At 52.2% G+C, this 23,101-nt stretch overlaps 1 protein-coding gene across 1 annotated transcript; it reads right to left on the bottom strand.

Annotated features, from left to right (window-relative positions):
* Positions 1–522: 522 nt before the first annotated feature.
* LOC142289692 (trefoil factor 2-like) lies at positions 523–22,726 on the bottom strand. Its single transcript, XM_075333620.1, has 3 exons — positions 22,608–22,726; positions 4,200–4,535; positions 523–2,452 (listed from the first exon to the last, which is right to left on the bottom strand). Exons 1-3 carry the CDS (start codon positions 22,678–22,680, stop codon positions 2,448–2,450), a joined length of 414 nt encoding a protein of 137 aa, XP_075189735.1. The 5' UTR covers positions 22,681–22,726; the 3' UTR covers positions 523–2,447.
* Positions 22,727–23,101: the final 375 nt, after the last annotated feature.

Here is a 23,101-nt window from a genome sequence, read left to right as displayed (position 1 = left end):
CACCCCTCATCCTCTCTGTCCCCATGCATCACCCCTCATCATCTCTGTCCCCATGCATCACCCCTCATCCTCTCTGTCCCCATGCATCACCCCTCATCCTCTCTGTTCCATGCATCACCCCTCATCCTCTCTGTCCCGATGCATAACTCCTCATCCTCTATGACCCCATGCATCACCTCTCATCCTCTCTGTTCCATGCATCACCCCTCATCCTCTCTGTCCCCATGCATCACCCCTCATCCTTTCTGTTCCCATGTATCACCCCTCATCCTCTCTATCCCCATGCATGAAACCTCATCCTCTCTATCCCCATGCATGAAACCTCATCCTCTCTCTCCCCATACTGTGTCCAAAGATACTTCCCCCTCCCCATTCCCTCTTCCCACCATACTCTGTCCACAGATAGCCCCCTCCCCCACCCTCTCCCCCCATACTGTGTATATAGATATTGCCCTCTCCCCACCCTCTGTCCCCCCAAAGTGTGTCCAACGATAGTTCCCTCCCCCACCCTCTCTCCCCCCTACTGTTTCATAAATACTCCCCTCTCACCCCATAATTTTCCTCCTCCATGTCTTCAGCTCCACAGTGGAGCACTTGGCAGCGTTTTTCTGCCGCCTCCGCGCTGTGGCGTTGGCTTACGGGTCAGCTGACCTGATCACATGAAAGCCGTCGCGCTGACCCGGAGGTCAGCGCCAGGGATCACCGCTTCAATTGTCCTTGCGTCTGACAGATGCAAGGACAATTGAGGAGTGGGAGCCGCGCGCTGCAGATTCTATGAGAGCGGCTGTCAGCATGACAGCCACGCTCAGAGAATAGTGGCTCCCACCCCTGCAGACTTCCACACCGCCGCATCAGGCAGCCTGACAGCGCCCCGCCGTCAGGTCATAATAGGTGCGTGCCCCTGCAATCTACCAACCTACCAGTCCTCCCCACAGTTCTGCACCACCCTACATCTTCACAACCATCTAATCTGTATATGGGACCTCTTGATTTTACACTTGTTTTTGAAGGACAGAGTGATTGGGTGGTTTGAACTCGAACACCTACTCTTTCTTTTCGCAAAAGGTACAAGGTTGTCGAAATTATCTGGCAGAGGCTTAATCCTCTCTCGTCAATGAAAACACTTGAATGTGTTCAACTAATCAAAATATTCTTGGGTACGAGGAAGTCGAGAGAGAAAGTTGTTCCAAGAGCCTTAACATTCTGCGTAATCTGAACCTCTCAATGCGGTCTCCAAGTCTTTTTTCACGCTGCACCAGGTTTCTAGGATGCTCTACCCAAGACAATTCCAAACATCCACAGCTTAAAGTGTGTCTCAAATTTATTAGACAGACCCATGGCATTCCCATTCTAACTCTTCTATATTTTAGCTCTCATTGATCATTAAAATGTGGATAATATTCCCCTGTTGGTTTTCAGTTCTTCAGGATTTTATGGAGCGGTATGTTCGCGTAGGACTGATATTGCTCCATTCATCTCTATGGAACTGATGGAGATAGCCTTAGGGGTACTTTGCACGCTGCGACATCGCAAGGCGATGCTGCGATGCCGAGCGCGATAGTCCCCGCCCCCGTCGCAGCTGCGATATCCTTGTGATAGCTGCTGTAGCGAACATTATCGCTACGGCAGCTTCACATGGACTCACCTGTCCTGGGCCGTCGCTCTGGCCGGCGACCCGCCTCCTTATTAAAGGGGCGGGTCGTACGGCGTCACTGCGACGTCACACGGCAGGCAGCCAATAGGAGCGGAGGGGCAGAGATGAGCGGGATGTAAACATCCCGCCCACCTCCTTCCTTCCGCATATCCTACGGAAGCCGCGGTGACGCCGGTAGGAGATGTTCCTCGCTCCTGCGGCTTCACACACAGCGATTTGTACTGCCGCAGGAACACAGATGATACGATTACGACGCTTTTGCGCTCGTTAATCGTATCATCTAGGCTTTACACACTATGATGTCGCCTGCGATGCCGGATGTGCGTCACTTTCAATTTGACCCCACCGACATCGCACCTGCGATATCGTAGTGTGCAAAGCCCGCCTTAATGCAATGTGTTTTGCCTCTCTCTACTCAATCTCATGGTAATTATGGGATATCGGGCCCCCTGTTCTGCTTGTGGTGGGATTCCCAGTGATTAGACATCTTTCACCTTTCCTGTGGATAGCTGATACATTTCTTTCGCTGGGCAGCCCCTCAGGTTGGCTGTGGCTGACACGGAAGAGCAGTCTCATTAAAGTGACTGTGGGGGTCCCGGGGTCGGTCCAGCAATCACACAATAGTGACATATATTAATGCTTAAGCCTAAAGAACCCCATAAATATATTGTATACAGAATATATAATGCAAGCAGCTGTTATAAGTGTTTCACAATCCATAATTCATAATCAAGCCCGGTTCTGAGGACGAACGACCGTTCCACGATGAGGGTCATTATCCAGTGGGATGGTCTTAACCTTAAAAAGTAAATAAAAAACAAAAAGTTAAAAATTAAGTCATCATTTCTGTCCAGTCTAGAAAACATATTTTCATACACCCCAATAGTGAAATCTGAAGGTTCAGGATCCTCTTCTCTTGGCCACAGTATTACATAGAGCATTTCTCACCCTGGAGGACCGGCCCTGACCCTCATTACACAGAGCAGCCTATTGATGTGAATGGACAGAGTGTAATACTTCATTTCCCCTCTGGAAGCGCTGCTGGAAAATGGAACACTTTTTGTTAGGTCTTCCCAGAAATTGCATCTTAACTCTCCTGGATCCGGGCTTTGCTCCCATCACCCCGGTCTGCTGGACACTGTTGTGCTGTACGTTAGGCTTTGCAGGTGGCCCGGCATGATCCTCTGTGATTATCTGTCTGAGACATAAGGCCCACCAAGACACACACCTGTCTTGTTATTAAGACTTTGTGTTCCTGAGTTCTGCCTGCGGCTTCTACACCTCTGCTACCAATCTCCTGGCTGCTTGCAGCTTCCAGTACCTGTTCTACTTCTCTGAAATCTACAAGACATCTGCTACCTGTCTGCCGTCTCCAGAATGTCTCCTGTCTGCCTATGATTTCCAGTACCTCCGTTACCTGTCTGCAGTCTCCAGGTCTTCTGCTACATGTCTGTGGTCTCCAGGACATCTCCTGTCTGCCTGTGGTCTCCAGGACCTCTGCTACCTGTCTTTGGTCTCCAGGATGTCTCTTGTCTGCCTGTGGTCTCCCGGACCTCTTCTACCTGTCTGTGGTCTCCAGGAAGTCTCCTGTCTGCCTGTGGTCTCCCGGACCTCTGCTACCTGTCTGTGGTCTCCAGGATGTCTCCTGTCTGCCTGTTGTCTCCAGGACCTCTGCTACCTGTCTGTGGTCTCCAGGATGTCTCCTGTCTGCCTGTGGTCTCCCGGACCTCTGCTACCTGTCTTTGGTCTCTAAGAAGCCTCCTGTCTGCCTGTGGTGTCCAGGACCTCTGCTACCTGTCTCCCACAAGCTTCACCTTCCTTCTGCATGGATGCCCACACTTGGGCTTGGAGGACCCTCCTCACCAGGTGAGCCTAAACATCTACCAGCAGAGGGTGCCTGTTATTCTTGATTCATTCGGATCCTGGTCTTGGAGGAAGACGGAGCTGCTGTTGCCCTCTGCCATAGTTGCTGTGGTGGCTGCACCTGTGGTTCTGACTGCAGCAGTCTGTTGTTGTGTTACCCCCAGTCTGTCTTCCTTTCCCAGTGTGCTGTTTCAGTTCAGTGAGGCTAGCGTCCGTCACCTGCCCACTCCCTAGCCAGGGACTATTGTAGGATCATGTCAGGGCTTCAGATTCCTGCTTAGCGACAGGTGAGGAACCTGTATAGGGACTGGCTAGGAGTGCAGGGTAAAGCGGTAGGTAAGTGAAGGAGGTGTCCATCTTCCCTCTCACTAGTGCTAGGGCCCACCGTTGTTAGTGTGTCCCCGGTGTCCACCTTGTCTTGTGGTGTTGTGTGCTTGGCCTCATGCCGGACTCTCCATTAGACCGTTCATGAAAATCCTAGATCGCCAGGTAAAAGTTAATTGACTTTTGCACTATCCTAGACCACCATGGAAACGGTAATTAATCCTTACACTGTCCCAGAGGTCCAGGGTAATGGTGGATGACCCCTCTTCACTGGCTGTTCTGTGTACGCCTATACCGCTGCAGCGGTCGCCCCCAGTGTGTCGGCCTCACCCCTCATATTACACAGTGATATACTCACCGCGCTGTTGACGCCTCAGTCTGACAATAGTCACTTTCCGTCCATGTCTTGTAATTTTTTTGGGCCTCTCTGCACAATTGTTACAAGGACCTTCCTTTTCTTTTTCCTTGGTGTCCCTGCGGAACAGGCCGAACAGCTTCTGTACTGGATTTCCTAGACTTTGCTGGTGGGTGGCCACGATCTTTGGCTCTTTGACCAGATTCAGAAAACAGGTGGGATGACCGGAGAATCTGGGGTCGTAGCAGCAGCCCATGGCTTTACACTGATCGAAAGAGATCCCAGGATCACCACAGGGATGCCGGTCCTCCAGGCCGATCGTCAGACAGTTACACATATCTGCCATAGAAAACAGTGAGCGCTGTAAGCCTCATATAATACCATTGTACAAGGGGGGGTTCTATTGATCTATACAGAATATGACAGATTTATACTACGGTCATATCTGATGGTCGGTCCTGCTGAGGGTTGTAGTCTAATATATAAAGCTGAGTGTATGTATGTTTGTATGTATGTGTATGTATGTACTGTGTGTGTGTATGTCTGCTAAAGGAATCTGCACCGTCGCATTTACAATCACGAAATTTTGCGCAGACACCTCATGTGACTCAGGGAACGTCATAGACTATGTTTTGATGGGAATTTTTAACCCCGCGCTGTACAGTTCCTCTCCAAAATACCTGCCTCTTCTAAAATAAATGGAGCTGTTAGGTACATTTTATTAATAGGAGCTGTAATTGGTTGCTATAGGAACAAAATAAATTGTTAGTATAAGAAACGTATGTGTGAGGTAATAAGATGTCAGTGGGGAGATGGATAGAGACAGAGAGATATAGACACAGAGAGACAGGGAAAGAGACAGGCAGATAGGAAAAGAGAGAGACCAACAGATACATACAGGGAAAGAGACAAGAAAAGAGACAAGGAAAGAGACAGGCAAAGAGACAGAGACAGGCAAAGAGACAGAGACAGGCAAAGAGACAGACAGGGAAAGAGACAGAGACAAGGAAAGAGAGAGGGAAAGAGACAGACCTGGAACGAGACAGACCTGGAACGAGACAGACCTGGAACGAGACAGACCTGGAACGAGACAGATGGGGAAATAGACAGATGGGGAATGAGACAGACGGGAATGATACAGACCTGGAATGAGACAGACCTGGAATGAGACAGACCTGGAAAGAGACAGATGGGTAAAGAGACAGACAGGAAATGATACAGACGGGGAAAGAGACAGACCTGGAATGAGACAGACCTGGAACAAGATAGATGGGGAAAGAGACATGTGGAAAGAGACAGATGGGGAAAGAGACAGACGGGGAAAGAGACAGACCTGGAACGAGACAGTCAGGGAAAGAAACAGATGAAGAAAGAGACACAGGGAAAAAGACAGACAGAGAGACAGACACATAGAGACAGACAGAAAGACAGACACACAGAGACACACACAGAGACAGATACAGACACAGACAGAAAGAGACAGACAGAGACAGACAGAGACTGGGAGTGACGCAGAGAGACAGTTACTATCCTGAGCAATGCCCGGCTACTACAGCTAGTCTAATATATAAAGCTGAGTGTATGTATGTGTGTGTGTATGTCCGCTAAAGGATTCTGCACTGTCACATTTACAATCACAAAATTTTGCACAGACGCCCCATGTGACTCAGGGAACGTCATAGACTATGTTTTGACAGGAAAACCCCATGCTTTACAGTTACGCTCCAAAAAACCTGCCTCCATTAAAATTAATGGAGCTGCGAGCTATAGGTTATTAATAGAAGCTATGATTGGTTGTTATAGGAACAAATGAAATTGTTAGTATAAGAAGCTTATGTGTGAGGTAATATGATGTCAGTGGGGAGACGGATAGAGACAGACAGACAGAGGCAGACAGACAGGCACAGACAGACAGGGAAAGAGACAGACAGAGAGAGACAGACAAAGACAGACGTGGAAAGAGACACATGGAAAGAGACAGACGTGGAAAGAGACAGACGTGGAAAGGGACAGACGTGGAAAGGGACAGACGGGGAAAGAGACAGTAGTGGAAAGAGACAGACAGAGAGAGACAGACAAAGACAGACAGGGAAAGAGACAGACCTGGAATGAGGAAAGATGGGGAAAGAGACAGACCTGGAAAGAGACAGACCTGGAAAGAGACAGACCTGGAAAGAGACCGACAGACAGACACAGAGATAGAGAGAGACAAACAAAGAGACAGACAGAGTGACAGACAGACAGAGAAATAGACACAGACAGACAGACATGGATAGAGACAGAGACACACATAGACAGACAGAAACAGACAGAGACAAAGAGACAGAGACACACAGAGACACAGAGATAGACAGAAACAGACAGACACAGATACAAACAGACAGAGACAGACAGAGACAAACTCACAGAGAGAGACAAACAGACACACACAAAGACAGACACAGAGAGACACACAGACAGACACCAAGACAAACAGACAGAGACATACAGAGAAAGACACAGATAGAGACTGGGAGAAAGACAGTTACTATCCCGGGCAATGCCCGGGTATTACAGCCAGGGCCGCCATCAGGGCATTACTACTAAGACTGGTGTAGGGGACCCGGTGAAGAGGCGGAGCCTGTCTGAGCCAGGGACAATTACTTAGGCCAGCCGGGCCCCCACCCCTCTTCACCGGGCCCCCCCTAGTCACACCCTAGTCACACCCGCAGCAGAGGACCCGGCAGTGTTGCTTTTGCCACTATACACATGGCTAATTTGCATCGCATGCAAATTAGCCACCTGTGCTGGGGATATCGGGGGAGATATCGCAGCAGCATACCCGGTATCTAGGGGGGGCTGGCAGTGCATCTACCCCGGGTGCAGCTTTGAGGGGGGCGCTGTCGGGCTGCCTGATGCGGCAGTGTAAAGTCTCCCCGGGGGCTGCGTTTGCGGCCCCGTAGTGGGAGCCGGTTATTCTCTGAGCGCGGCTGTCACGCTGACAGCCGCATTCATAGAATCTGCAACGCGTGGCTCCCACTGCTCAATTGTCCTTGTATCTGTCAGACACTGAAACTGAACGCTGGCGCTGACTTCTGGGTCAGAGCGACGGCTGTCATGTGATCAGGGCAGCTGATCACACTGCTGACCCGGAAGTCAGGGCCGAAGCACGGAGGCAGCAAAGGAAGCTGATAAGTGCTCCAGTAGAGCTGAAGACACAGAAGAGGAACAGTATGGAGTGAGAGGGGGGTATCTATGGAAACAGTTCCCTCCCCCATCCTCTCTCCCCCATACTATCTGTGGACAAAGTATGGTCGGAAAAGAGGATGGGGAGGGAAAAATTTCTTTGGACACAGTATGGGGAGAGAGGGGATGAGGGATGATTCATGGGAGTGAGAGAGGATGAGGCGTGATGCATGGGGAGAGAGGATGAGGGGTGATGCTTGGGAGGAGAGCATGAGGGGTTATGCGTGGGATGAGAACATGAGGGGTGATGCGTGGGAGGAGAGCATGAGGGGTGATGTATGGGGAGAGGATGAGGGGTGATGCATGGGGAGAGAGGATGAGGGGTGATGTGTGGGAGGAGAGCATGAGGGGTTATGCGTGGGAGGAGAGCATGAGGGGTGATGCGTGGGAGGAGAGCATGAGGGGTTATGCGTGGGAGGAGAGCATGAGGGGTGATGCATGGGAAGAGAGGATGAGAGGTGATGCGTGGGAGGAGAGCATGAGGGGTGATGTATGGGGAGAGAGGATGAGGGGTGATGCATGGGAGGAGAGCATGAGAGGTTATGCGTGGGAGGAGAGCATGAGAGGTGATGCATGGGGAGAGAGAGGATGAGGGGTGATGTATGGGGAGAGAGGATGAGGAGTGATGCATGGGGGGAGAGAGGATGAGGGGTGATGCGTGAGAGGTGATGCGTGGGGGGAGAGAGGATGAGGGGTGCTGTATGGGGAGAGAGGATGAGGCATGATGTATGGGGAGAGAGAGGATGAGGGGTGATGTATGGGGAGAAAGAGGATGTGGAGCGAATTAGAAATAAATTTTGACGACATAGAATAAAGAGTGACATGGTATGAGGAGCAAGTGGGCAGGATAGGGAGTGAGGGGAAAAGTATATGGACACGCAGGAGGTAGTGAGGAGACAGTAAGGGGTACTTTGCACGTTGCGACATCGCTAGCCAATGCTAGCGATGCTGAGCGCGATAGTACCCGCCCACGTCACACATGCGATATCTTGTGATAGCTGCCGTAGCGAACATTATTGCTTCACACACATACCTGCCCTGCGACGTCGCTCTAGCCGGCGACCCGCCTCCTTCCTAAGGGGGCCGGTCGTGCGGCGTCACAGCGACGACTGAGCGGGACGTAAACATCCCGCCCACCTCCTTTCTTCCGCATAGCCGGTGGACGCAGGTAAGGAGAAGTTCCTCGCTCCTGCGGCTTCACACACAGCGATGTGTGCTGCCGCAGGAACGAGGAACAACATCGTATCACCTGTCGGTCCGACATTATAGAAATGTCCGACGCTACACAGATCGCCGATTTACGACGCTTTTGCGATCGTTTATCGGTGCATCTAGGCTTTACACGTTGCGACGTCGTTACCGGCACCGGATGTGCGTCACTTTCAATTTGACCCCGACGATATCGCAGTAGCGATGTCGCAACGTGCAAAGTACCCCTAAGGGATGAGAAGAATGTGAGGGGGCACAGAATAGAGATTGGGTAGTGGAGGGGGGCGGTATGGAGAGGGGGCAGAATGGGAGGACAGTGTGAGGCCATAGCGAGGAGGGGGAATGTGATGAGGGCATAGTATAAAGACTGGGCAGTATAAGGGGACACAGTGTAAAGGACAGTGTGAAGAGTATGCTCAGTATGGAAAGAGAGGGAGTATGAAGGGCATGTACCATGAGAGGGACAGTGTGGGGTCATATTTGGTGCAGAGAACACCGTGAGGGGACGTTATTTATTCTGGGGCACAGCGTAGGGAAGATTTTTTTTAAATAGGAGTATTATAATCATTTTGCTATTTTTAGGGGCATCGTGTCGGGATGTGCTGGAGAACACCGGAGAGGATGGAAATCTGCAGAGACGAGATGTGAATGTGAAAGTCATCATGGCGTCAGGACAAGATAAAGAATAGAAAGAAACGACTCAGAGACAACATCATTTATAAGGTACCTGAATGTAAATGTTAATTTGTGATACTGACTGTGTGTCATCATTAGGCCTGGGTCCCATTTGTGATTGCTTCTTATTTGAGCGCAATAGGACCCCCACTGATCAGCTGCTCTTGGTGAGGTGGGTTTGTAAAATGTTTGGGGGTTTTTTTATTTTCTTTTTGTGGCAAATATGAAAGGAGGGGTTCAAAAAGGGGACAAAAACCAGGATAAGTGCATATACCAGAATGTGCCAACGAGGGTGATATATATATATACCTGGAGGCCCCCAGGATGGGCCATATATTCCAGGATGGTGACAAAAAACCAGGATGGGGACATATATACCAGGAGCATCCCATGGAGAGGTCATATATACCAGGAGGAGAATATATTTTCTAGGAAGGGGACAAAAGCCAGAATAGGCCCAGGAGGCAGATATATATACCGGAAGGGGGACATACATACCAGTAAGGGCCCAGAATGGGGACATACTGGTGCATCTCAGTAAATTAGAATATCATCTGTAAGCCATAATCATTAACAGAAATAAACACTTGAAATAGATCCCTCTGTGTGTAATGGCTCTATACAATATATGTGTTTCACTTTTTCTATTAAATTACTGAAATAAATTCAACTTTTTGAGGATATTCTAGTTTTTAGAGATGTAACTGTAAATGCCAGGACGGGAAGTGTGTGTGTATGTGGGAGATAGTATACAGAGGGGCAGCTTGTGTGGGGGATAGTATACAGAGGGGCAGCGTATGTGAGGGATATTATATCGAGGTGCAGTGTGTGTAGGGGATATTATATATAGAGGCAATGTGTGTGGGAGAGATATTCTACACAGGGGTAAAGTATGTGTGGGGATATTATACATAGGAGCAGTGTGGGAGAGGAGGTGTAGAGCATGTATTATGGAGCGGGGCAGTGTAGAAGGTGTGTTATGGAGAGAGCCGTTATACAGTGTGTATTATGGAGAGCGGTGGTGTAGAGAGTGTGTTATGGAGAGGGGCGGTGTAGAGGGTGTATTACAGAAAAAGGTGGTGTAGAGAGTTTATTATAGAGAGGGGTGGTATAGAAGATGTATTATTAGGAGAGGGGCGGTGTAGAGGGTGTTATGGAGAGAGGTGGTGTAGAGCGTGTATTATGGAGCAGGGAGGTATAGAGCGTGTATTATGGAAAGAGGCGGTGTAGGTGATGTGTTATGGTGTTATGGATGTGTTATGGTGTTATGGAGAGGGGCAATGTAGAAGGTGCAGTATAGAGAGGGGCAGGTGATGTAGAGGGTGTATTATTACACTTATACCTAATTTTCTGGAATAACTTTAAGGGTGCTAAGACTTTTGGCCATAACTGTGTATATATATATATATATATATATATATATATATATATATATATATATATATATACGTTTTTTCCAGAGTGGTGGCGGACTGTGGACTGTTTGCGGGGTGGAGGCGGAGCCTGGGTGGAGTCTCAAGGGGGCCCCATCATTTTGCCAGTATGGTGAATTCCTAGTGGTGGCCCTGATTACAGCTAGTATTCTATATATTTGAACTAGATTCCGGTCACTTCCGATCAGTTCTGGGGTTAGAGGGGGGCAGCCAAGGCACTTGCTCAGGACCCCCATCCATAGAAGGGGCCCCCAGCTGGGGTCCAGATGAAGTAGGGTTGAAATAGAGGACAATGTGGTGACATAGTTTATTATTATTTTTTTTTGTCCTCCCCTGCTTCCAATCTGCAACACACTCCGCTAAAACTCCATCATCCAGAGTCCCGGGGCCTCCCCTACTCATGTCCCCCGGGTACTCCCATCGGCAGCGGTGGTACTCCACTTAACGCGAACCACGGGTGGTGTCACAAACTCTTATCCCCTGTAAATACCCCCTTTTCATTTGAAGTGGCCGTAAGCCCCCGGGTCCGGAGACCCTCGAGCCACAACAGAACCGCCCCCCGGATCCGAGCAGTTCAACAGCTGCAGGGGCGGCACATCTGCACTCAGAGAATGCTGAAACTATTACATGTGCTCTGGTGGGATGCTGCCCACTGCCGGATCAGGCAGAAATGATAGATGACCAGTCCGTGCCTGTGAGGAGCTGTAGCGTTCATGTTCAGTGGTCAGAGTGTAAGGGGGTGTAAGACTCAGCTGCTGCAGACCTGCAAATCCACCGTGTATGAAATGCAATATTTAAGGTTGATGTTATGGTGTAATGTGGTTAAACTGCCACTAGGTGGCCACAGTGTGTAAGCTGCTTTCCTGGTGCTCCCGCGCTAGAGGGCATTAGTGAAGGGGAGGGGCTTAATTTGAAAAATAACAGTCAGTCAGAGTGAGGAGAGTCCCTGAGGGAGAGGAGCAGACGGTGTCTGTGAGAGACGTGGTGGAGGGAAAACCACAATAAGTTAAATTTTGCGTGACCTTCTGGGTCAAAACAGGTGCCGGACACGCAGTGCAGACCTGGTGGTGGCCATTCCCTTCAGAGAAGAGTTGGTCCTGACTGAGTGACCGGAAAGACTGTTGTTTCTGCCGTGAACAATGAAGCTGAAGGAGAGGATGAGGAGCTTAGGGACCCCACCGCGAGCCCCAGTACCAGGGAAGCGGTCGACCAACAAAATGTATGAATTATCTGTTGCTGATGATAAGCCCTTCGAGGAACAAGATTGTGCCCGCCTCAGGCGAGATAAAAAACTATTTGAGATTGACGAGTAAAGAAGTTTGGGTGAAAGAACCTGTGACAGTGTCCGTGCTTGTGAAGCATGAAGAAAAAGTCTGCTTATTACTGTATGGCACTAAAGTGGTGTTTGGGGTGCAGAGGAAGAACACCGGCAGGGGCGTAACAACCGCGGCCACAGAAGTTGCTACTGCAATCAGGCCTGGCAGGTTAGGGGCCCACCCTGCAGGGAAGCAGCCGGCACCGCTCTTTGACAGAGGCGCTGCACTGTTCCTGTACTAGTTTTAAAACAAGTGGGCGGGCAGTGCTTGGCTCCGCCCCCTCCAGACTCTTTCAGCCTGTGACATTGGGCTCGCTGGCCCTGTCGTGTCACCTTCTACAGTGTGTTACTGCTGCCATCATGAGCTACAGGGAACCTAATGGTCAGTGCAGTCCCTTCCTCTCCCTCCCTTTTGTCACCAGAAGCAGTCGGGACTGAGAGCAGAGGGAGAGAGAGGACATGGCAGCTGTAACAGTAGAACCTGTGCCAGGGGCAGCTCAGCTCTCAGTCCTGCTCTGTGCTGTGTCCTTGATTTCCTGTAGACCAGAGCCTTCACTAGTCATGGCTGCTGCCCTATGATGGGGAAGGGATGTGAAGGCTCCGCTGCTCCTGGAGTCTGACTTCAGCATAGGTAAGTACATATAATAGTGTGTATATCATTGTGTATGTGGGTAGTATATAGTGTATTTGAGTTTGTATGTGGATAGTATATGGTGTATATGAGTGTGTATGTAGGTACTATATAGTGTACATGAGCACGTATGTGGATAGTATATAGTGTATATCACTGTGTATGCAGGTAGTATATAGTGTATATCAGTGTGTATGTAGGTAGTATATAGTGTATGTGGGTAGTATATATTGTATATCACGGTGTATGTATGTAGTATATAGTGTATATGAGTGTGTATGTAGTTAGTATATAGTGTATATCAGGGTGTATGTACGTAGTAAATAGTGTATATGAATGTGTATGTAGGTAGTATATAGTGTAGGTGTCATGGTTCCACCTCCCCGTCCACATGGCTAGGGGGCAGAGCCTTCTCTCGGGCCTCACTTCCGGAGCTTGGATGCTTTAAATTCTGTCATCTCTGGTAAACCAGCGCCGGCTATAAGCTTAGCACTGCTTTGCCTGTGATTGCTGGTCCCTGTAAGTGTTTCCTGATCCGTCCTTCCCCTGTGCTCTGTCTGTGTTCTGTCCCACCTCCTTCCTTCCCACAATAGCCCCAGTTGTTCCCCCTTCTCCTACCTCCCCACTCAGTTGCTTCCTCTGGTACTGACCTCAGCCTGACCTCGACCCCACTTTTGCTTGTTCCTCCAGACTTCCTTCTTACCGTACTATGTATGACCTGGCCTGCCTGACCATCCCCCGCACGCCCCGTGGCCTCTGTATTCTGGCTGACTCTGTAGGACAGTGCTCCTGACTCGCCCACCCCAGGGCCTTAGGTGACTCGGTGTCGGGCCGGATTAGTCCGGGGTAGTCAGCGATGGCGGGGCCCGATTCCGTGACCCTGGTGGAGTCAATTAATGTGGCAATACTGGGGGAGATGGTGATAATGTTTATATAAAATTCGTGACACCACCTTTGGTATTTTACAGCTATGGAGCCACAGCTGCTGGAAGGGACCTGCGAGGCTGGTGTTATGGCAGTTGAGGTGTTTCTTGCTCTCCACAGGTAGAGCGGATACCCCGGGGCAACCTTTGGGTGCTTGGTAAAGTCTATGGTGTTTGTTATTGATGAGGTGCAGGATAAACCAGATGACACAGGGCTTGCAGTTAAGATGTTTTACTCACTGTTCGGTCACTGCAGTAGACCGGTTACCCACGGAATGCCAGGATCCGCTGTCAGAGGCCGCCGACGATCCCGGATAGGTCAAGGGTCAGTCCCGGTGTACCCCTTTTTGTGTGTCCTTTTCTGACTGGCTTCCTAGCCTTCGACTATTTTAGCTGGTCTTGGGCCTCCACCACAGGGCCTATACAAAGGGGGCTGACCGCAGTCGTATCTTGCCCTCTTCACCGGGGGTCTGTGGCGGGACGTGGCCATGGGCGCTTGCATTGATCTCCCAGGCCTTCGGTTTTACTTTTGAGGAATTGTCTTTCTTCCCTCTGTCTAGGGATTGTCCATGAATGCAGCCAGATCCCTCCACCCGATGTCAGTGGAACAGATCACGGGACAATTGCCCTTCTGTGGCCCTGGAATCCTTTCTTCTTTTCTTTCAGTGTTACCTGGGCCTAACTAGACCCCAGGATCTCCACCAGGAACCTCCTTCTGTCTCTGCCTTCTCTATCTGCTGTCCTCTTTTGACAGCCCACCTCCTCACTCCTTCTCTCTCACTGCCTGATAGGCTGACTGAACTTGAACTTCCTAGTTCCCTTTGTCTACTCTCTCTTTCTGACTCCTCCCACACACCCACTGACTAGGCCCCACCCACACCATTGGGACCAATGATGGGACTTACGGCCCCATGACTACATCTATGGGGGTTGCTGCCACTATCCCTGACCCGGTGTATGCCTACCAATTCGTGTGTGCAAGTTTTGTCTGTACACCTGCAGTTGACCCCATTCTTACCCAGGATGGGATACCACACCTCTGGCTGAGGTGCAATATCTCTGTGGCGACAGAAGCCTCAGGGGCGCCACACTCCCCCACAGTAAATCCTAGCACGTCCGTGGGCTGAAACAAAAATACAGTGGTGTTAACTGCAAAAAATTTTTATTCTAAAATAACAATAAACTTTTTATCCCTTTATGAGAGGCACTTTTCTTAAACGTTGCAAAACATTTTATACTACTTTGGAGTCTTTGGTGCACTTTTACTGTCCAAATGCACAAGTGCTGTGGAATACTTTCCCACCATAATTCTGGTAGGGTGTGTGGCGCCCTGGACAAGCCAGGACGTCACAGGTACTGCAACAACACACCCCACACCCCGGTTAGGAACATCTAAGTCAGACACAAATCCTTGTTGCCTCCCTCCAGGGGCTGATGTCCACACCAGGTGGGGCAGAGCCAGGTGGTTGGCTCCTCCCACCGAGGAGTTCACAGTCCTGGAGGCGGGAAAGGAGAGCAGAACAGTTTAGAGCGAGAGTGAGGGAGTAGTAGTGGAGGAACTGACTGGCCGTGTCCGGGTACGTGGCCCGGGCACAGAAACAGCAAGGTTGGCAGATGGTGGTGACCGTCTGCAGGAGAGGCCGATTGATGCATAACCGTAAGGACCGGGGACGGGCGGTGGCCCGCCAGTACCGGATCGGGGAGCGAAGAGAAGCCAGCACCATCCGGCAGGGCCTAGGACCCCGACCAGACTAGGAGTTGCCGTTAAACTGGTCAAATCCGTCGGCGACGGGAACCTCCGGGGTTTCCCAGCAGTAAAGACCCGACTGAAGGCAACCGTCCAAACCGTGAGGGAGATAAAGCTACCGCCAGAGCTAGAGCTCCCAGGGCCAGAGCCTGCGGGCAAAAGGGGGCTCCTTTAGCCAACATACCGCGGGGGAGCGGGATACCGGTGGGAAGCCATCGGGGCCGAGAACATAACACCGGTGCAGGGAGAGACAGTTACCGCCAGCCTACCGGGAGTGACCGTTGCAGCCATCTGTGGGACTCGTCCATCCAGCCGTTTGTTTTACCAGAGACTCCATGTGCGTTACTGGCTGAGTAAGTACCACCGTGCCATCTGACACTGCGCTGCCCCGCGACCCTGCACCTGGCCAAGCCCCGCAATCCACCAAACAGACAACTCCGGGCCCCGGGACTGCCAAAATCCCCCTACCCATGGAGGGGAGAGAAACATCCCAGCTGCTCCCTGTCATCGCTCCCGTGATCCCCGTACAGAGCAGCGGTGGTGCCCCAACCTCACCACACATCGTGGGTGGCGTCACAAACCGACATCCTAAGCACCAACAAAACTCCCCTTTCACTCACGGGCGAGGAGCGCCGCTCGAGTCCCCGGATCCGGCCCACCGCTCGAGCCACCGAGCAGCAGCAGCAGCGCCGGACCCGAGCGTGGTGAGCGCAGCGCTCCGCCGCCCGCGACAACTTGGCGTCACGAACAGGATCCTACCATTCTACCGCCTGGTGGAAGTGCGCCTTGTGTCCCGCCGGAGGTGTCCGGCCGAAAATTTTCGAGAGCCGCCATATTGGGCGCGAGAAGTCCCCGCTCGAGCGTCTTCCCGAACAGTAGAGGCGCGAAAGTTGAAGCTCCGCCCCAGAAGAGGAGGTGCCAGGGAGACACCAAGGGGGGACGCGGATGGAGAAATTGTGGCATCTTGGGGCTGGAGCATGGGAGCACCCGCCACCGGAGTGTCTAAGCTTTGGAGGAGCAGAGGGGGGTAGCCTTCGAAGACAGCGGCCCGGGTGAGCTCCCCACCGGGACTGCTGCGTGGCTGGAACGAGAGCTGGGTCGGTTCTGTACGAAGGTCAGGGCACAGGGCCTGCAGCAGTTGTTGGATTGGCGGGCAGAGGTGCGCAGGATGGTCGACATGGTGGAGGCCTGGGAGCAAGGGGCCGCGGCGGCCGTGGCACGCCATGACCAGGCCACCCAGGTTCCCGAACCAGCCTTGATCGAGTGGGAGCCGGGGACCGGCCCTGCCGTAAGGGGTCCAGAGAGGGTGCAGCTGATGGAGGAGGAGGTCCCGAGCACGCTACCCCCGCCGCCGTTCCCAACAGAGATCAGCGGTTCTGGACTGCACTGCTTATGGAAGGAGAACCCGACGTACCGTCCGATCCCGGACTGGGCCGACCCTCTGCGGTGGTAACCGCCCCAGGGTCAGCGGACCTCGGCTGCAAGTGTCCCCGTTGGGACCACAGACACTGTTGTGATGTTCTTGTATGTTGTTGAATGTAACCGAATGATAAGAAGAAATAATCAACCGAACTGTGACCAGATTAGCACCGAGATTAAACCGGCCGTTGCCGGCAACTAGTCCCCGTTGAGACCCCTTGCACCGTGCGTAAGGAACTACTTACGGACAAGCCCGAGAACTCGCAGGGCAACCACAAACTTGTGGTGTGTAAATAAAAAAAAATGTTGGCTTGTTACCGTGACCGCCTCCGGAGAGGCTGATTTGGGAGGATGGGCCTGGAGGAAATGGATGGCCCAGGCCCGCCACTACCGTAACCGGTGGCAATCCTCCGGGGGTCAGGGGTCCCCCATGGACGTGGGTCCCCTGAAAGAGACCGTACCCGCTCGGGCAATTTGGTTCTGGACTGGGGCAAGGGGTGCTGCCCACTTCTTAGGGGCAGCATCAGGGCCAGGATGTTTGGGCGGGGGGAGAGCGGAACCGTACCGTAAACAAAATGTTGGTAACGTTAAAGCACTGTGCCTGCCGTTATGGGAAGTTTATAAAATGTTTGTGATTTTACATGTTTTACCGTTTTCCTACCTTTTTCCAGTTGTGAAAATAAAACCGGTGATGGACGAGCAGCCCGCGGACGGTCTGCGTTTAACCAAGGGGGAATGTGGCACCCTGGACAAGCCAGGACGTCACAGGTATTGCAACAACACACCCCACACCCCGGTTAGGAACATCTAAGTCAGACACAAATCCTTGTTGCCTCCCTCCAGGGGCTGATGTCCACACCAGGTGGGGCGGAGCCAGGTGGTTGGCTCCTCCCACCGAGGAGTTCACAGTCCTGGAGGCGGGAAAGGAGAGCAGAACAGTTTAGAGCGAGAGTGAGGGAGTAGTAGTGGAGGAACTGACTGGCCGTGTCCGGGTACGTGGCCCGGGCACAGAAACAGCAAGGTTGGCAGACGGTAGTGACCGTCTGCAGGAGAGGCCGATTGACGCACAACCGTAAGGACCGGGGACGGGCGGTGGCCCGCCGGTACCGGATTAGGGAGCGAAGAGAAGCCAGCACCATCCGGCAGGGCCTACGGACCCCGACCAGACTAGGAGTTGCCGTTAAACCGGTCAAATCCGTCAGCGACGGGAACCTCCAGGGTTTCCCAGCAGTAAAGACCCGACTGAAGGCAACCGTCCAAACCGTGAGGGAGATAAAGCTACCGCCAGAGCTAGAGCTCCCAGGGCCAGAGCCTGCGGGCAAAAGGGGGCTCCCTTAGCCAACTTACCGCGGAGGAGCGGGTTACCGGTGGGAAGCCATCGGGGCCAAGAACAAAACACCGGTGCAGGGAGAGACAGTTACCGCCAGCCTACCGGGAGTGACCGTCGCAGCCGCCTGTGGGACTCGTCCATCCAGCCGTTTGTTTTACCAGAGACTCCGTGTGCGTTACTGGCTGAGTAAGTACCACCGTGCCATCTGGCACTGCGCTGCCCCGCGACCCTGCACCTGGCCAAGCCCCGCAATCCACCGAACAGACAACAACTCCGGGCCCCGGGACTGCCAAAATCCCCCTACCCACGGAGGGGAGAGAAACATCCCAGCTGCTCCCTGTCATCGCTCCCAGGATCCCCGTACAGAGCAGCGGTGGTGCCCCAACCTCACCACACACCGTGGGTGGCATCACAAACCGACATCCCAAGCACCAACAAAACTCCCCTTTCACTCACGGGCGAGGAGCGCCGCTCGAGTCACCGAGCAGCAGCAGCAGCAGCGCCGGACCCGAGCGTGGTGAGCGCAGCGCCCCGCCGCCCGTGACAGGTGCACAACTGGTGCAACTATTTACATGTTAAAGTCCTGGCCACACATAGTCCAATGGCCCAGTTGTCCATCAAACTACAATATTCAAAACATATTTACACTCTATACACCAGCCACTTCAAGTTCAGTGGCCCGGTGAAACATGAACAGTGGGGGAGGGTAGGGACATCTTCAAAAAGCAAAAAGGGCAGAAGAGTTCATGAAAGGGTGGCTTCTTCAAAAAGAACAAAGGGGAGGGGCTGAAGAGGGGCTATTTACAGTTTAACTTCTTGTGTCTCTTCACATGCTCTGGTCCTGCTCCTGCTCCGCTCCTGGCAATAGGTAGGCGGCGGACAGCACTGTCTGGGTCTGCTGATCCCGGGTGCGGGCTGTTGTGGGGGTACTGCAGCGAGGCATTACCGGGGCTTCCTCATCACGGCAGATGTGTACGTCCTGGGCGTACCACCCTCGACTCCCTATCAGTCGGGTGTACTCCACCAGGTCGCCGGGCTGAACGTCACGCCCTGGGTGACCCCGCTGGAGATGTTCCTCTATGTCCCGGCGGGACACGAATATGTCCTTCCCCAGCCCGGGTTCCCTGATGAACCCCCAGCCACGCTCTAGGTTAAAGTCCAAGACTTGGCCTTTCCGGATTGGGCCGTGTGTTGCCTTTCTGGCCCTCCGTATTTTTTCTTTCGAGGCCAGGTTGGCAGCCTCCTTCTTTGCTTTCTGGGCCTCCCGACGCTCCCTTTCCAGTTTGTATTGGGCTAGTTGCCACTGGCAGATTAGGGTCGTCGCGGCCTGGGTCAGAACTGGTGCCAGAGGGACAGCCAGCCTGCGGCCGCGGACCGGTATCGCATCCCACTCAATAATGGGTGAGGCGGCACCGGGTATACCGGTAGGTGGGCTGGGCAGAGGACCCACTAGCTGCTCAGGGCTCGGGCTGTTGGGGGTGATGTCCTTCTCACTGGGGCCGGTGGCGGCGGCCCAAGCTTCCAAGTAAGCCGCAGCGGCGTCCGGTTCACCTGCAGGAGGGCTAGGTAGAGACTCCTCACGGTGCCCTGGGCTCGGCCGGGCAGGGACAGCACTTCCCTTACCCGGTTCTGGAGTGGCGACCTTGGACCCACGGCTCTCAGCTTCATCAGACGCCGCCTGGTGCTCGCTGGCGTGCCCTGGTCCGGCCTCTCCTTCTGCTCACCGCTCGGCTTCCCGTACGAGCCTCTGTAGTCTGCGAGCCAATTGCTCCATTTCTTCCAGGATCAGGTTCGCGCTGTAGTCCGCCCCCTTTTCCCAGGCCTCTCCTGGGGTACTTGGTGAGGAAGGCTCCTCCATCTTTCCTCAGCAGCTTTACCGGTTGTAACTGGTGTCCAACACACTCGAGCACTCGGCACCACTACTCGGCTGCACCCTTCTTCACTCCAGAGGCGGAGCTGGGGGACGTACCAGCGCTTGTCGCCAATCTGGTACCCAGCCCACCACGGGCGGCATCCCTCCGCCCACACTCCAGTACATTCTGGCAGCTTCTTCGTCCTCTTAGCATCAGCATTAACTGCCAGGCAATCAGTTTCTTAGCGTGCCATTCTTCAACACTGCCACAGGAGTGTGTAGTGTATTTTCCTGCAGGGCTCCAGCTCCCCCTGGTCGTAGCCTGACAGTATGTAGGTAGTATATAGTGTATGTGGGTAGTATATAGTGTATATGAGTGTGTATGTAGGTAGTATATAATGTGTATGAGTGTGTATGTAGGTAGTATATAGTGTATTTAAGTAGTATATAGTGTGTATGAGTGTTCATGTAGGTTGTATATAGTGTGTATGAGTGTGTATGTAGGTAGTATATAGTGTGTATGTAGGCAGTATATAGTGTATAGAAGATGGCAAATAATGTATATAATAGTTTGTATTGTGTATAAGTGTGTATATGGTATACAGTAAATGCAATATTGTGCACAATATACTATGACTGTAATAGTGTATGTACAGTATACAGCCTGTTTCTCTCTAGGGGTATATGAGTGCATGTGGAAAAACTGTATCAGAAGAGAACACCACTCACCGGGGCAGCAGAGGGAAGGTGAGTATAAATGTTATTTTTTTTTTTTAAAGCGTACGGTGTGATGGGGATTATATGTACCAAGATGGGGCCATATAAACAAGGATGGGGGAAAAGATTCAATCATGGGTTTCGAAAGCTAAGTGAACAAGGCTCTTTCCCTCAGCACCCAGCTTTCCCATGCTCTACTAAACATCTTTCCATCAGCATCCAGCTTTTCCATGCTTAGATATCAAGGGAAAGCTGGGTGCTGAGGTATAGATGTATAGCAGAGCATGGGAAAGCTGTGTGCTGAGGGAAAGATGTACAGCAGAGCATGGGGAAGTTAGGTGCTGAGGGAAAGATGTATAGCAAAGCATGGGAAAGCTGAGTGCTGAGAACAAGATGGATATCAGAACATAGGAAAGCTGGATGCTGATAGAGGGATTTCTGAGCGTGGGAAAGCTAGGTGTGGAGAGAAAGACCCGAGTACCGGCGTTATTGTGCTGCCCCCGTGCCAGCAGCCGGCGCTGCTCGAGTCCGGACCTTCAGGGGTGGTGGCTCGAGGGTCTCCGGACCGGGAGTCTCACGGACACGCCGAATAAAAGTGGGACGTATATGTACAGGCTGGGCCGTATTAAGTTTGTGACGCCACCCATGGTGCGTGGTGAGTTGGGACACCACCGCTGCAGTTACGGGGCACCCGGGGGAGATGTTGTGCAGCAAGTTGTTAACCCCTTTGTGGGCAGGGATGGTGGCCCTGGGACCCGGTGAGTTGGTGCAGGGTATGGTGACTGCCGGGGATGCTGGTGTACTCACGGTTAGTAAAACACACAAGTCTCTGGTAAACCAAGGTGGTGGTGGCCGGTGCCACGGCCGGTTGCATTCAAGGTCCCTCACCCGGCTGGTGGTCTCTATCCTTTCCTGCACTGTTTTAAGTAGAAATTACTTCCCAGTTCGAAACGTAGGAGTCCGCTCCTGGCTGGATGTGGCCTAAGGAGCCGTGCCCGCAGACGCTGGCCCGTGGGATCTCTGGGCCCTGGCGGTGACCTCTTATCCCTAATTGGTTGGCTGTTGTCTTCTATGAGGGACTTTGGGTGGGACAGGACCTCTAGTCCTGGCCTCAATCGGTTAATTAAACAGTCCAGTCGTTTCTGGTTTCCGGCTTCAGGGTCCGAGTACCCCCCTTGTGCTACGGTTTCCGGGTCGGTTCCCCTGGTCGGTACCGGCAGGCCACTACCCTGTCCCGGTCCACCTCGGTTCCACCGAGCCGTCTTCCCATCTCCTGCTGATGGAGACCACCGTCTGCCACCTAGCCAGAGGTACCAGGGCTACTACCCTGGTGCAGTTCAACTTGACCTCCTGTGCTGGAGCCGCACACAGCCCCAGCACACCTCCTCTCAACTTGAACTCTAACACCAAACTGTTGTTTTCCTGCCCTGGGCTGTCTAAACCCCTGGGTGGGCGTGCACCAACCGCCTGGTGACCAGGGTTTCTGGTCGGCTGTGTGTTACCTAAGTGTGGGAGCGGTGTTATGCAGGGGCCTAACTGTGACTACCTTGATTCTCCAGGGCGTCACATTGTTATCTCGTACCTTGAGTGTCGATGTAGTTATCCCATGCCTCAAGTATCAGTGTAATTATCACATACCTTGAATGTCAGTGTATGGGGTCCCAGATCCACATATTGAACTGGGGCCCATCGAACTCTAGTCACTGAACACCGGGCCGCGCTGCAGCCAAACAGCATTTCATGCCACGACTAACGAGGCCCCCGACCGCTCCTTTAATAAGGGCATGTTGGGTGTTGTAGTTTTCTATGCATATATTGTAGTACCATCTGTATGCCGTCCTGTCCGGTGGTACGGTCATGCTAAAAACAGGTAGCCCAAAGCAGGTCCTACGCCTTCACCTTATGATAGATTAGTCCCACATTGTGAGTTCTTACCTGCAGCCGCGGTTGTGAGCAGCGGGAGCAGGAGCAGCACTAGGGCTGGAGCAGACAGTATGGCCGTATCCATCGCGCTCACCGGGATGTTCCAGTATGAAGAACACGTAGATGTGGATGAAAGATGATTATATTTTATAGTGCGTCTCACTATTGACACAGCTCAGATTTTAATTTCATATGACAAGGAGATAGGAGACATGTGATCGCTGCCATGTCACTAAATCCGGCACTTACCAAAGATCCTGTTATCAAAGTTTAGCATTTTGTTTATGAGATGTAAGCTGCAGATTTTGGGTCTCTAAATGTTTTTCTCTTTTAATGGCTTTTTATCTGGTTGTACTTTCTCTGTGCTTCACCTCTTCCCCTCTCACAGCATGCAGCAGCACATACACAGAAGGAGAGAAGCTGCAGCTGCATCCCCCTCCTCTCCCTACTCCCTTTCTAGTTGAAAAAAATAACATTTTCCTGTAACAACATTGTAATACTCTTTG

The sequence above is a fragment of the Anomaloglossus baeobatrachus genome, chromosome 2, assembly GCF_048569485.1.
Source record: "Anomaloglossus baeobatrachus isolate aAnoBae1 chromosome 2, aAnoBae1.hap1, whole genome shotgun sequence".
Lineage (NCBI taxonomy): Eukaryota > Metazoa > Chordata > Amphibia > Anura > Aromobatidae > Anomaloglossus > Anomaloglossus baeobatrachus.
The sequence above is the reverse complement of the archived record's forward strand: the minus strand, read 5'-3'. Positions and strand labels throughout refer to the sequence as shown.